Source organism: Piliocolobus tephrosceles, chromosome 16 (assembly GCF_002776525.5).
Source record: "Piliocolobus tephrosceles isolate RC106 chromosome 16, ASM277652v3, whole genome shotgun sequence".
Lineage (NCBI taxonomy): Eukaryota > Metazoa > Chordata > Mammalia > Primates > Cercopithecidae > Piliocolobus > Piliocolobus tephrosceles.
The window spans coordinates 19,774,746-19,789,949 of NC_045449.1; the positions used below are offsets into that span (position 1 = coordinate 19,774,746).

General features: G+C 45.4%; 1 protein-coding gene and 1 pseudogene across 6 annotated transcripts in view; both read right to left on the minus strand.

Moving 5' to 3' along the window:
• The window catches only part of PRPSAP2 (phosphoribosyl pyrophosphate synthetase associated protein 2), a 74,418-nt gene that overhangs the window by 15,030 nt on the left and 44,184 nt on the right, over nt 1-15,204 (minus strand). For all 6 annotated transcript variants that reach the window (XM_026449387.1, XM_026449382.1, XM_026449385.2 and 3 more), the window contains one exon: nt 5,073-5,221. In XM_026449387.1, the coding sequence (XP_026305172.1) occupies nt 5,073-5,221 (149 nt within the window). The remainder of the gene's footprint in view (nt 1-5,072; nt 5,222-15,204) is intronic.
• LOC111528154 lies at nt 7,110-7,977 on the minus strand (annotated as a pseudogene).

A 15,204-nucleotide genomic window follows, 5' to 3' on the forward strand; every position in this document is an offset into this window, starting at 1 on the left:
GAAGAGGAAAAGGCTAGAAAAAGACTGTATTGCTACGTACAGACTGTAAAGGGGAGCTCTGGTGAGGGCTCTGCTATGGTTTGGATGTACTTTGTCTCCACGAAAACTTATGTTAAAAATTTGGGCCAGGCGCGGTGGCTCACGCCTGTAATCCCAGCCCTTTGGGAGGCCGAGGTGGGTGGACTGCCTGAGCTCAGTTCACAACCAGCCTGGGCAACAAGGTGAAACCACATCTCTACTAAAATACAAAAAATTAGCCGGGTGTGGCGGCGGGCATCTGTAGTCTCAGCTACTCGGGAGGCTGAGGCAGGAGATTTCTTGAACCCGGGAGGCGGAGGTTGCAGTGAGCCAAAATCACACCACCGTACTCCAGCCTGGGTGATGGAGCAAGACTCCGTCTCAAAAAAAAAAAAAAAAGAAAAAATTTAATCCCCACTGTGCACTATTGAGAAGTGGGGCCTAATGGGAGATGTTTGGGTCAGAGGCAGATCTTTCATGAATGGATTAATGCCTTCCTATCGGGGTGAGTTCTTGCTCTCAGGGCACTTAGTTCCCATGAGAGCAGGTTATTATAAAAATGAGTTTGGCTTCCCAGACTTTCCCATTTCCTCGCTTGCCATGTGATCTCTCTGCACCCGCCTGCTCACTTTTCTTCTCCACCATGTTTCAACCTGGTGTGTGGCCCTCACCAGAAACTGCCAGATGTGATGCTCTGCTCTTTAACTTCCCAGCGTGAAGAACTATGAGCTAAATAAATGTGTCTTCTTTATAGAATACCGAGTCTTAGGTAGTCTGTTATAGCAACACAAAACAGACTAAGACAGGCTCAGAAGAAGAGAACAGTTGTAAAGAAAGCCTCAATCTTCTTCGAAATGATCTAAGTGGTCATGATCATAATGCTAGTAGAAAAACAGACAGTAGGCTGGTCATGGTGGCTCGCATCTGTAATTTCAGCACTTTGAGAGACTGAGGTGGAAGGATCCCTTGAGCCCAAGAGTTCAAAGCTGACCTGGGCAAAACGGCAAAACCCCATCTCTACATAAAACACAAAAATTAGCCAGACATGGTGGCACACGCCTGCAGTCCCAGCTATTTGGGAGGCTGAGGTGGGAGGATCGATTGAGCCCAGGAGGTCAAGGCTGTTGCTGTGAGCCATGATCACACCACTGCACTCCAGCCTGGGCAAGAAAGTAAAACACTGTCTCAAAAAAAAAAAAAAAAAAAAAAAAAAAAAAGGTCAGGTGTGGTGCCTCATGTCTGTAATCCCAGCACTTTGGGAAGCCGAGGCAGGCAGACCACTTGAGGTCAGGAGTTTTGAGACCAACCTGGCCAACATGGTGAAATGTCATCTCTATTAAAAATACAAAAATGGCAAAAAAGGGTGCATGCCTGCTTTTGACTGCTTATACTAAAATCCAAGAAGATGAATTAAAGATGAGATTTATCATCAAAGGGGAAGTAGAACTTAAATATTTGGAAAATATATTTCCAAATATTCCAGCCTGGCCATCTTGTAAAGAATGTAAAAGAGGCCGGGTGCAGTGGCTCATGCCTGTAATCCCAGCACTTTGGGAGGCCGAGACGGGTGGATCACGAGGTCAGGAGATCGAGACCAACCTGGCTAACACGGTGAAACTCTGTTTCTACTAAAAATACAAAAAATTAGCCGGGCATGGTGGTGGGCACCTGTAGTCCCAGCTACTCTGGAGGGTGAGGCAGGAGAATGACGTGAACCCGGGAGGCAGAGCTGAGATCGTGCTACTGCACTCCAGCCTGGGTGAAAGAGCGAGACACCATCTCAAAAAAAAAAAAAAAAAAAAAAAAAGAATGTAAAAGCAAGCCTGGATGCAATGGCTCAGGCCTATAATTCCAATAGTTTGGGAGGCCAAGGAGGGAGGATTGCTTGAGCTCAAGAGTTTGTGACCAGTCTAGGCAATAAAGCAAGACTCCATCTCTACAAGAAAAATAAAAATAAAATAAAAAAAAATTAGCCAGGCCTGGTGGCACACACCTATAGTCCCAGCTACTTGGGAGGCTGAGGTAGCAGAATGGCTTGGGCCCTGGAAGTCGAGGCTGCAGTGAGCTCTGATCGCACCACTGCACTCCAGCTTGGAAGACAGATCAAGATCTGTCTTTGAGACGTTGTCTCACTCTGTCGCCAGGCTGGAGTACGGTGGCACAATCTTGGATCTCGGCTCACTGCAACCTCCGACTCCCTGGTTCAAGCGATTCTCCTGCCTCAGCCTCCCAAATAGTTGGGATTTATGGCACGTACCACCATGCCCAGCTAATTTTTATATTTTTAGTAAAGATGGGGTTTCACCATGTTGGCCAGGCTGGTCTTGATCTCCTGACCTCGTCATCCGCCTGCCTTGGCCTCCCAATGTGCTAGGATTACAGGTGTGAGCCACTGCGCCCAGCCACCAAGCAAACATTTGATAAGGAGATTAGTATGGATAGAAAGAAGCCAGATGGCCAGGAGTAGTGGCTCACAACTTAAGTACTTCGGGAAGCTGAGGCGGGTGGATCACTTGAGCTCAGGAGTTCAAGACCAGCCTGGGCTACATGGTAAAACTTTGTCTCTACAAAAAACACAAAAATTAGCCAGGTGTGGTGGCAAGTGCCTGTAGTTCCAGCTACTCATGAGGCTGAAGTGGGAGGACTGCTTGAGCCCAGGAGGTGAGGCTGCAATGAACCATGATCACACCACTGCACTCCAGCCTGGGTGACGGGGTGAGAACTTGTCTCAAAAAAGTAAAAAATAAAAAAATAAATAAAAGAACCCGATGCTATTCATCAAGACAGTAAAGCAATGACCCCAAAGGCATTTCTGAGATCTTTGTGGTTGCCCATCTCATCATAAACCCAGAATGCCAGGGTCTTGGGGGCAGAATGATTTCAAGGTTCCACTTCCCACATTCCAGAGTGCTCCTTACCCACTCCAGCTATAGCTCAAGCAGGCCCAACTATGGCTCGGGCCACCCCTCTGGAAGGCACAGCAAACAAACCACAGTGGTGTCTGGGCAGTGCCATCTCCACAGTGCACAGAGTGAATGAGCTGTGGGGGCACACCTATCTCTACCCAGACTTCAAAGGATGCCCCCAAAGAATGCCAGGGCCCAAGCAGAGAACTGTTACGGGCAGGGCCACCAGAGAGCCCTCACTAGGGCAAAGCCCAGTGGAGGTGTGGGGGCAGGGCCACCCTAAGACCCAAGACTGGTAAAACCACTAGTATGCAACTCCAGCCTGAGAGATGCAGGCTTGAGACTCCAATGACTGACAGCTGCTACATGGGCTGCTCCCAGCAAAGCTGTGGGAGTGGGGCCATCCAGAGCTTTGCAGGACTAACCCCTGCCCCAGTTTTTGTGGAAGGCAGGGCTTTGAGTCAAAAATTATTTTTAAGCCTTAAGATTTAATGTTGTTTGTCTGGTTGGGTTTTAGACTTGGTCAGGACCTGTCCCTCCTTTCTTCCTACTTCTCCCTTTTGGTCTTGAACTCCTGGCCTCAAGCAACCCACCCAACTTGGCCACCCAAAACGCTGGGACTCACCACACCAGGCCTCACTTCTCCTTTTTGGAATGGGAATGTCTATCCAACGTCTGTCCCATCATTGCACTTTGGAAGCATACAACCTGTTTGATTTCACAGGCTCACAGCCCGAGAGAAATGTGCCTCAGAGTGAATCCCAGAGCTGAAGTCTTACCCATATTTGATTTAGATGATATTTGGATGGGACTTTGGACTTCAGACTTTTGAGGTGATGCTGAAACTAAGTTAAGACTTACCTGGAGTTAACATTTTGGGGGCTATTAGGATAGAATGAATGTATTTTGCATGTAAGGTGAACATGAATTTTGAGGGGCGGGAGCAAAATGCTATGGTCGGAATTTTTGTGTCCCTCCAAATTCATGTTGGAATCCACTGTGGTGGATTAAGAGGTAGGGCTTTTAGGAGGTGACTAGCTTGTTAGGACTCTGCTCTACGAAGGGTGTCAGTGCCCTTGTCGGAGACAAGGGCTTGAGGGAGTCTTCCACCTTTCTCCACCATGTGAGGATGCAGCAAGAAGGCACCATCTATGAGGAACAGGCCTTCAACAGACACCAAATCTGCTGGCACCTTTATCTTTTTTTTTTTGAGACGGAGTTTCGCTCTTGTTGCCCAGGCCGGAGTGCAATGGTGTGATCTCGGCTCACCGCAACCTCCGTCTCCCGGGTTCAAGCGATTCTCCTGCCTCAGCCTCCTAAGAAGCCAGGATTACAGGCATGCACCACCACGCTCAGCTAATTTTGTATTTTTAGTAGAGATGGGGTTTCTCCATGTTGATCAGGCTGGCCTCGAACTCCTGACCTCAGGTGATCCACCTGCCTCGGCCTCCCAAAGTGCTGGAATTACAGGCGTGAGCCGCTGTGCCCAGCCCATCACAAGGTCAGTGCTGGCGCCTTTGTCTTGACCTTCACAGCCTCTAGAACTGTGAGCAATAAATTTCTGTTGTTTATATTACCCCGTCTAAGGTATTGAGTCATAGCAGCCTGAACTAAGACAAATAGGTATACAATCTTGCATTCTGCCTTGTTCATATATATTCCATAGATTTTTCTCTTGTTTCCAGATAGTCTTGATTATTTCAAAAGGCTGCATAATTAGCTGTACTGACACAATAGAATTTACCAAGCCCTACCCTCTGGTAAACCATTTAAACCTTTCTGATATTTTGCATTTAAAAACAACATCACAGTCAATAACTTTGTACATAAAAAAGCTTCTTGCTTATGTTCAACTACACTCTAGGATATACCGCTGAATGAATGAATGGACTTCCCTGAAGCATCGTAACTATCTTGATAGTCCAAACATTTTCACAGGTCTTGCAAAGAAGGGCAGACTGCTTCTAAAGGGCCCTGCGATTTACAAGGTAATCAGAAGTGCATTCGCTACTATCTGGCCAAGAAAGGTGTTAATCAGTCTTTGACAACTTAAAAAAAAATGAAGAATGAGGGAAAAAACCACACACACAACAGTTTAGTCAGCCTTAAAATCAGAGGAAAGTGGGAAAGAGGCAGCAGCACACTTACTGGGGATCTCCAGGCTGGGGTGGATGGCAGCCACACTTCTGACCATGGGTGGGGAATGCCGTCCATCCACCAAGTCCGACTCGGCATCCTGCGCCTCTCCATGAATCACTGCAATTCCCAGGCGCAGGCGCTCAGCAAAAGACTGTGCCCTGAGGGAAAACACCAGACACAAACTCAAAACTCATGCAGCCCTGAGTTCTGCTAATGCTTAGGGGACAAAACATTAAGAGAACATAAGTAGAATGTTGTCTCCCAAAGGAATAAAGAGAGAATAAAACAGCCTCACACTCTTAGAACCCAGGACTAACTGTAGAGACCCCACATGCCAAACACTTCCCTTGGCGGCAGCACCAAAGAAGGGCAGCGGCCTGGTCTGGTCTAACAGACCAGGCTTAACAAGCCACCGGCCGGGAGAGCCTGACTGAGTGAAGGAACCTTCGCTCAACTCTGTCTCACCTGAAGCTGCTAATTCTACCTGCCTCTGCCTACCTACCAGTGAGAACCAACTACATGGGGCAAAGGGCATCAAATGCTCACCAAAGTATTAAGCACAAATTTCTTAATAGTTTTACGGGGGTAAAATTGAGATACAAGAAACTGTGCGTATCTAAAGTATATAATTTCATGAGCTCTGAAGGCTGTATGTGCCCATATAAGCATCAGCACAATCAAGACAAGGAACGTTATCACCACAAGCATCTGCTTATGCTCCTTAGTGATTTTTCCTTCCGGCCCCAGGCAACGGCTGATCTGCTTTCTGTCACCATAGTTTCACCTATCTAGAATTTCATGTAAGTGAAATCAAAGTTGCTTTTGTCTTTTTTTTTTTAAGATGGAGTATTGCTCTGTTGCCCAGACTGGAGTGCGGTGGCGGGATTTCTCAGCTCACTGCAACCTCTGCCTCCCGGGTTCAAGTGATTCTCTGGCCTCAGCCTCTCAAATAGCTGGAACTACAGTCATGCACCACCATATCTGGCTAATTTTTGTATTTTTAGTAGAGATGGGGTTTTACCATGTTGGCCAGACTGGTCTCGAACTCCTGACCTCAAGTGATCCGCCCACCTCGACCTCCCTAAGTGCTGGGATTACAGTGTGAGCTACCTGGCCATTTTGTCTTATTTTACGCAGCATGTTTTGGAGATTCATCCATGGAATAACATCAATAGTTCATTCCCTTTCATTGCTGAGTAATATTCTGCTGTGTGAATAGATCACAGTGTATCCATTTATGTATTGCTGAGTTTTCTGGTTGTTTCTAGTTTTTGGTTGTCACAAAGCTGCTGTGAACATTCATACACAGATCTCTGTATGGGCACATGTTTTCTTTCTTTCTTTCTTTTTTTCTTTTGAGACAGAGTCTAACTCTGTTGCCCAGGCTGGAGTGCAATGGCGTGAACCTCCACCTCCCAGGTTCAAGCGATTCTCCTGCCTCAGCCTCCCAAGTAGCTGGGATTACAGGCACGTGCCACCACGCCTGGCTAATTTTCATATTTTTTGTAGAGACAGGGTTTTGTCATGTTGGCCAGGCTGGTCTTTAACTCCTGACCTCAGGTGATCTGCCCACCTCCGCCTCCCAAAATGTTGGAATTACACGCCCAGCCACATGCTTTCTTATCTCCTGATAAATTCCTAAGAGTGGAATGGCTGGATCATATAGTAGGTGTATATTTAATTCTTTATAAAAAGGCCACACAGGCTGGGCGTGGTGGCTCATGCCTGTAATCCCAGCACTTTGGGAGGCCGAGGCAGGTGGAACACGAGGTCAGGAGATTGAGACCATCCTGGCTAACATGGTGAAACCCCGTCTCTACTAAAAAAATACAAAAAAAATTAGCCAGGTGTGGTGGTGGGCACCTGCAATTCCAGCTACTCAGGAGGCTGAGGCAGGAGAATGGCATGAACCCAGGAGGCAGAGCTTGCAGTGAGTGGAGATAGTGACACTGCACTCCAGCCTGGGTGACAGAGCAAGACTCCATCTCAAAGAAAAAAAAAAGGCCACACTGTTTTCCAAAGTGGTTATACCATATTACAGGCCCATGAGCAGAGCATCAGAGATCCAGTTCCTCCACATCTTCACCAACACTTGGTACAGTAGTATGGTAATTTGTGTCTTGTTTTCTCCTAACCAGTCTGGATAAAGGTTTATCAATTTTATTGATTATCTCAAAGAGTCAGTTTTTTAGCTTTTTTCTGGTTTTTGTTTTCTATTTCATTGATTCATGCTTTAATCTTTTTCTTTTTTGACTGTTGAATTCAATTCTTTATATAACATCCCTTGTAAAAATGAAACAGAATAAAAACAAACCGAAAGGAGGGGCAGGGTAAAATTTGAAAAGGAAAGGAAAGGGAGGAAAATAAAATAAAATAAGATGATTTATTGCTTCTCCCTCAGTATCCTCCTTGGTCTCCTCCTCCATTGAAAGAGCTTTTAGCTCTTCTGCCACTTTTTCGGCATGATCATTTTTACCTGATCCTTTCTTTTCTCTCTGATCTTTTTCTTGCATTCTTCAAACTTTGTTTTGAATTTCTGTGCATTCTCAACATTCAGGAAGCAGATGGCCAGCAGCTCTGGCTTGGGGCACTTGTTGGCGAAGCTGGCGTGGGTGTTCCAGACCCAGGCATGGTCACTACCCACGTTGGGCTTCAGCTCCATCATCAGCATGAAGTAGTGGTTAGCACAGATCTTCAGGGTCTTGTCCCTCTGCATGAGGAGGCGGATGGTCCCTTTCTCCTTGTGCTTCAGGAGCTTGACGTCGCTGATGCCTCACTCCTTCCATTCTGGGAGATCCTTCTCTGAGGCAAATCAGAAGTTTTGTTCACATTTTTAAAAGTTCTTCTTCATCTTCCCCCAGCACTTTTTTTTTTTTGTTTGTTTGTTTTTGAGACGGAGTCTTGCTCTGTCCCCCAGGCTGGAGTGCAGTGGCCGGATCTCAGCTCACTGCAAGCTTCACCTCCGGGGTTTATGCCATTCTCCTGCCTCAGCCTCCTGAGTAGCTGGGACTACAGGCGCCCGCCACCTCGCCCGGCTAGTTTTTGTATTTTTTTTTAGTAGGAACAGGGTTTCACGGTGTTAGCCAGGATGGTCTCAATCTCCTGACCTCATGATCCGCCCGTCTCGGCCTCCCAAAGTGCTGGGATTACAGGCTTGAGCCACCGCGCCTGGCCCCCCCAGCATTTTAATTTCTTGCTCAGGAAGAGAAACTATTGGCTCAAACTGAGGGTCATGGTTGGACTCATCCGCATTCTCAGTGGAAGTATCATGGTCCTCATGAGTGTTCTTGGCGCGATGCAAAAGCAGCAACTCGGCTGAGTGGGTTGTCGCTGGCTTCAAGGCCTCCCATCTGCTGGCTCTGTGGCCTCTTGCAGGAGCTTCTTCCCTCTGCAGCTGGCTTTTTTTGTTTTGTTTTGTTTTTGAGATGGAGTCTTGCTCTGTCGCCCAGGCTGGAGAGCAGTGGTATGATCTTCGCTAGTGTGGTGGTGTGATCTCGGCTCCCTGCAGCCTCCGCCTCCGGATCAAGTGATTTCTCCTGTCTCACCTCCCGTGTGTGCCACCATGCCCGGCTAATTTTGTATTTTTAGTAGAGACAGGGTTTCATCATGTTGGCCAGGCTGGTCTCGAACTCCTGACCTCAGGTAATCTGCCGGCCTTGGTCTCCCAAAGTGCTGGGATAACAGGCGTGAGCCACTGTGCTGTGTCTTCGTTTTCATTTGGTTCTAAATACTTTGTAATTTCACTTTTGACTTCTTCTTTGACCTATGGGTTATCTAAAAGTATGTTATTTAGTTACTAAATATTCAGGACATTTCCAAAGATATTTTTGTTATCAGAATTATTCTTAATTCCAGTGTGGTCAGAGAATATATTTTGTATGGCTTGCATAATTTTAAATTTGGGCCTTATTTTATGGCTCACAAGAATATGATCTTTGTAAGTGTTTATACTAAAAAAGAACATACGTTCTGCTCTCCCTGGATGGTGTGCTATGACTGTCAGTCAGATCCAGCAGGCTGATAGGGTTGTTCAAGTCTCCTGCATCCTTAATGATTTTCAGTCTCCTTATTCTATCAATTACTAAGAGAAGAATAATGGAACCACTGACTATCATTATGGATATATGCAGTTCTCAGTGTTTGCTTCATATGCTTTGAAATGCTGTCATTTAGTTTATAAATGTTTAGAACTGTTTTGTCCTCTTGAAGAACTGACCCCTTTATCATAAGGAAAAGACCTTCTTCAACCGTGGCAAAATTATTTGCTCTGATTTGTCTGATATTAATACAGCCACTCCAGCTTTTTTTTTTTTTTTAAAGAACTAATGTTATCAGAGTATATTATTTTTCCATATTTTTACTTTTAACCTATTCCCTCCTCCTTACCACCTTATACTTTATCTCATTAGGTCCCTGGCCACAGAGCATCCCTCACTGGACCTGATTCCTGGGGGCCATGCTGAGTCTTACTCTTTCTTCCATCCTCAACACCTAATGCATGGTAAATGTTCAAGTGTTTAAGCATTCAACAAGTTCTTGCAGTCTTGGCTTACCAGCACCAAAAATTCAAAACAAGTTCTTATCTAACTGCTCACAAGAATTACTAAAAACAAACAAAAAATCAGGGGTTATACTGAATCCCACTAGTACTATCTACACTAGATCCAGCCAAGGCATTTACATGACATGTGAAGAGCAGGGCACTAGAAAATACTAAATACTATTAGTATGTAGACTCTTATGAGCTGTTAGAAATATCACATCAACCAGGTTTCCTGTATGCACTACACAACTAAGGAAAGCTTTGCTACAGTGTTAGCAATTATTTCAAAAAATTTAAATTTGGCTGGGCACGGCAGCTCATGCCTGTAATCCCAGCACTTTGGGAGGCTGAGGTGGGCAGATCACTTGGAACAAAGAGTTCAAGATCAGCCTGGCCAACATGGTGAAACCCCATCTCTACTGAAAAACAAATGAACAAACAAAAATTTCATGCCTAAATCATTCTATTTTTCAAGATACTTTTTGAAGCTGGGTGATGGCTCACACCTGTAATCCCAGCACTTCGAGATGAAGGCAGGAGAATGGCTTGAGCCCAGGGGTTTGAGACCAGCCTGGGCAACATAGGGAGACCTCGACTCTATAAAAATAAAAAATTAGCTGGCCTGCGCACAGTGACTCACATCTGTAATCCCAGCACTTTGGGAGGCAGACGTGGGCGGATCACAAGGTCAAGCGATCGAGACCATCCTGGCCAACATGGTGAAACTCCATCTCTTACTAAAAATACAAAAATTAGCTGAGTGTGGTGACACGCGCCTATAGTCCCAGCTACTCGGGAGGCTGAGGCAGGAGAATCGCTTGAACCCGGGAGGCAGAGGTTGCAGTAGGCAGATACTGGATTGCACCAACACACTCCAGCCTGGGGGACAGAGCAAGACTCCGTCTCAAAAAAAAAAAAAAAAAAAAAATCAGCTGGGTATGGTAGTGCATGCCTGTGGTCCCACCTACTTGGGCGCGGAGGTGGGAGAATTGCTTGGGCCCACAAGGTCAAGGCTGCAGTGAGCTATAATTGCACAACTGCACTCCTGCCTGGGCAACAGAGAAAGACCCTGTCTCAAATAAACAAACAATCTCAGACACACATAAGTAAACATTTATTGGTCTGGTCCTATCTATAAGGAATTTAATTTATATTTCCAAGGAAAAGATGAAAAACCTTCATGGGAGCAGGACTGTTCAGGTCAAAAACAGCAAAGTCAGTAAAATATATTTATCTATGTGTATGTGTGTAAGACAGAATATCTGTCCTTAGGGAAAAGAGGGAGCATCATAAACAGGGAATATTTTAATAACATCTGATAAATGTCTCAAGATTTAAGATTTAGTATTCATATAACTTTGAATTCGTCCTTACAAAAAAAATCAAAATCGTTTTAAAAAAATTATCAAGAGAGTGGCCAGGAGCAGTGGCTCACGCCTGTAATCCCAGCACTTTGGGAGGCCGAGGCCTGACCTCACCTGAGGTCGGGAGTTCGGGGCCAGCCTGACCAACATGGAGAAATCCCGTCTCTACTAAAAACACAAAAAAATTAGCCGGATGTGGTGGCACATGCCTGTAATCCCAGCTACTCGGGAGGCTGAGGAGGGAGAATTGCTTGAACCCAAGAGGTGGAGGTTGCGGTGAGCTGAGATTGTGCCATCGCACTCCAGCCTGGGCAACAAGAGCGAAACTCCGTCTCAAAAAAAAAAAAAAAATTCTCAAGAGAAAAAAATTTCAGACAGAACAATGGGGCAGAGTCTTCAAAAGAGCTGGCATCAGGTAGATTATTAGTTCCTCCTTGAAATTCAAGATTAGCTTTGCAGACAAAATTGGTGCCAAATAACTGACCTGTTAGTTATCCTCTAAGGAAGTCTTTTCCATCTGGGATCTGTGGAGGTTTGCCAATTCCTAGAATAATATTTCAATTCTACTAAGCTCTACAAAACCCAATGCCCTTAAGATAAACAAAATCATGGCCAGGTATGGTGGCTCACACTTGTAATCCCAGCACTCTGGGAGGCCAAGGCAGGTGAATCACCTGAGGTCAGGAGTTCGAGATCAGCCTGGCCAACGTGGTGAAACCCTGTCTCTACTAAAAATACAAAAAAATTAGCCAGGCATGGTGGCAGGTGCCACCATGAGGCTAATTGCTAATCAGGAGGCTAAGGCAGGAGAATTGCTAGAACCTGGGAGGTGAAGGTTGCAGTGAGCCGAGATCGTGCCATTGCACTCCAGCCCAGGCAACAACAACAAGACTCTGTCTCAAAAAAAAAATAAGTAAAATAAAAAATAAATAAAATCATTACCTGCACAGCAATGGGAGTTTCTGGATACTCCATAAAACTTAATCAGATACTTTGCATTCCCATCTGATTCCAAAATGAATCAGGATGGTTTCTGATGTGTCATTTTGTTTCATGCACTGACAGTCACAGAGGAATTCTAAAGCAACTTGATCCTGATTGTACGATAATGAGTTAATTTACATCGTGGGTGAGAAAGAAGACGACACAGGGCCTCAGCTATCCTTTTGTTTCCTATTCACTCAGTTATTCTGAGAAAAGAATTTCAAACAACTTATTCAAGCAAGTTCTGTTCCTTACAAAAGCATCACTTTCTCAGATGATCCTTTCTAGTCAAAACAACTGCTCATTGTCAAACAACTCCAAAACAATAGCTCTGCACTTAGACAGACCTCTTCATCAATAACTTCAGGATTCTAAAGGCACTAGCCACTAAATGTGGTGGCTCATGCCTATAATCCCAACACTCGAGGCGGGCAGATCACTTGAGGTCAGGAGTTCGAGACGAGCCTTACCAATATGGTGAAACCCCATCTCTACCAAAACTACAAAAATTAGCTGGGCATGGTGGCGCACGTCTGTAATCCCAGCTATTTAGGAGGCTGAGGTAGGAGAATCGCTTGAATCCAGGAGGCGGAAGTTGTAGTGAGCTGAGATCGCACCACTACACTCCAGCCTGAGCAACAGAGGGAGACCCTGTCTCAAAAAATAAATAAATAAAGGCACTAACCACCACCATTCTACATAATGGTACTTAATTTATAAAGTCCTTCAGTAAGTTCTTTGATGCTTATTAACCCTGTAAGATAAGCCAAGCAGGTGTTTTCCCCAGGAAACTGAGGCTTGGAGAGACAGCCTTGCTCAAGATTCTCACAAAGACTGGCTAAGGCACAAGTGGAAGCCCATGTCTTGGACTAATTTAATACCTTCCTGACTGATAAAAGTCAGCCCCAGTCTGACTTCTAAATTGATTACAGCTATTTTCTAAGGTTAGCTGCCAAATGAAAAACTTGGAGGAGGGAACTAGAAATAATCAGATCAAAATTGGCATGTGGCTGAGCCAGAAAGTGCCATCTCCTGCTCGAAGTCTGGGTGAATGTGTTTATCAGGACATCAGAATACAAGAAAATCACCACCACATAGCTATGGGATACGAGACAGCCAGAACTGACTTTACTGTGTCGATGCCATGTCGACAGAGCTCTTGCTCACAATACCTTTTTACTTTTTTTGTTTATTTATTTTTTGTTGTTGTTTTTTTGATATGGGGTCTGGCTGTCACCCAGGCTGGAGTGCAGAGGTGTGATCTCACCTCACTGCAACCTCCACCTACTGGGCTCTAGTGATCCTCCCACCTCAGCCTCCTGAGTAGCTGGGACTACTGGCACATGCCACCACACCCAGCTAATTTTTGTATTTTTGGTAGAGACAGGGTTTCACCATGTTGCCCAGGCTGTTCCTAAACTCCTGGGCTCAAATGATCTTCCAACCTCAGCCTCCCAAAGTGCTGGGATTACAGGCGTAAGCCACTGAGCCTGGCCCACTCACAATACCTTAAACTCACAGACTAAAATCCTAAGCCTTGACTGTGTTATTTTACTACCTGTTCCATACAAAACTGAGCCTTTTGTAGCACTCATCTCCATACTAAAACATTCATTCATTTATTCATTTATTTGACGGAGTTTCGCTGCTGTTGCTCAGGCTGGAGTGCAATGGCACAAGATCTGGGCTTCACCACAACCTCCACCTCCCAGGTTCAAGTGATTCTCCTGACCTCAGGAGATCCACCCACCTCGGCCTCCCAAAGTGCTGGGATTACAGGTATGAGCCACCGCGCCCGGTCTCTAAAACATTCATTTAATGTAGTATGATCTATGTGGATTCAATTACTGAAACTGTGAAAAAAAGAGACTGGCTTTTTTGTTCCAATCTACCCAACTGACCCACCAGTCAAAGAGCACATGAGGGCAGTCTGCAAGTGCCATGGGAACACAGTCATGCCTGCACTGGTCACCACCACGTCCACGATGGCTGGCACAGCAGCACTCAAATATGTACTCAGTAAAGATTGAGTGGAGAGGGGCAAGCCAATTTCTTTCTTTTTTTTTTTTTGAGATGGAGTTTTGCTCTTGTCACCCAGGCTGGAGTACAATGGCGCCATCTTGACTGACTGCAACCTCTGCCTCCCTGGTTCTAGCAATTCTCCTGCCTCAGCCTCCCAAGTAGCTGGGATTACAGGTGTGCGCCACCATACCTGGCTAATTTTGTATTTTTAATAGAGACAGGGCTTCACTATGTTGGTTAGGCTGGTCTTAAACTCCCGACTTCAGGTGGTCCACCCACCTCGGCCTCCCAAAGTGCTGGGATTATAGGCATGACACCGCACATGGCCCAGTTTCCATCATATTTGGCCAACACTCAAGTCCCCTAATCACTTTTACAGAAAACATTCTTGGAAGTAAAGAGTTGCACAACCACCTTCAAGGAAACAACATTTGGCAGAACTACCTTGGAAAAGTTCCTTCATCTCTGTGGGTCTGTTTCCTCATCTGTGAGAGATTATAACTGCTGATTTCCAAGGTTGCAAAGATCAAATAACGTAACATAGATAAAAAACATCTGACGCTACACATGCACTCCTACAGGGCATCTTCCTAGGCCTCATCAGCCCCAGCACAATAGGTTCTCAATAAACAACTGAACAGATGAATGACAAACATCACTGACAAGGGCTGAAAAAACTGAGCAAAAGGCTACCACATCCATCCCCCTGTGAATACATGTGTGACAGAAGTAAACTGAGAACTCTAGAGGTTACTAAAAGTCCACTCAGATGGGAAAGTCAAGAGAAAATTCATCATGTTCTTCTGGTATTCAGTGGGAAAGAAAAAAGAAATGTATCAAGGCCAGATGCCGTGACTCATGCCTGTAATCCCAGAACTTCAAGAGGCCAAGGCAGAAGGATTATTTGTACCCTAGAGTTAGAGACCAGACCTGGCAACATAGGGAGATCCCGTTGCTACAAAAATAAAGAAAAAAATAGCTGGGCATGGTGGCACATGCCTGCAGTCCCAGCTACTCAGGAGGCTAAGGTAGGAGGATCTCTTGAGCCCAGGAGATGGAGGTTACAGTGAGCTGTGGTTGTACCACTGCACTCTAGCCTGGATGACAGAGCAAGATCCTGTCTCAAGGAAAAAAAAGTATCAAAACATACCGTCGTCACTTCCGCTTCCACTAGGGTGGATTATTATACTCCTTCTACTACCCACAACTAAAACCCCTGGATGTTACA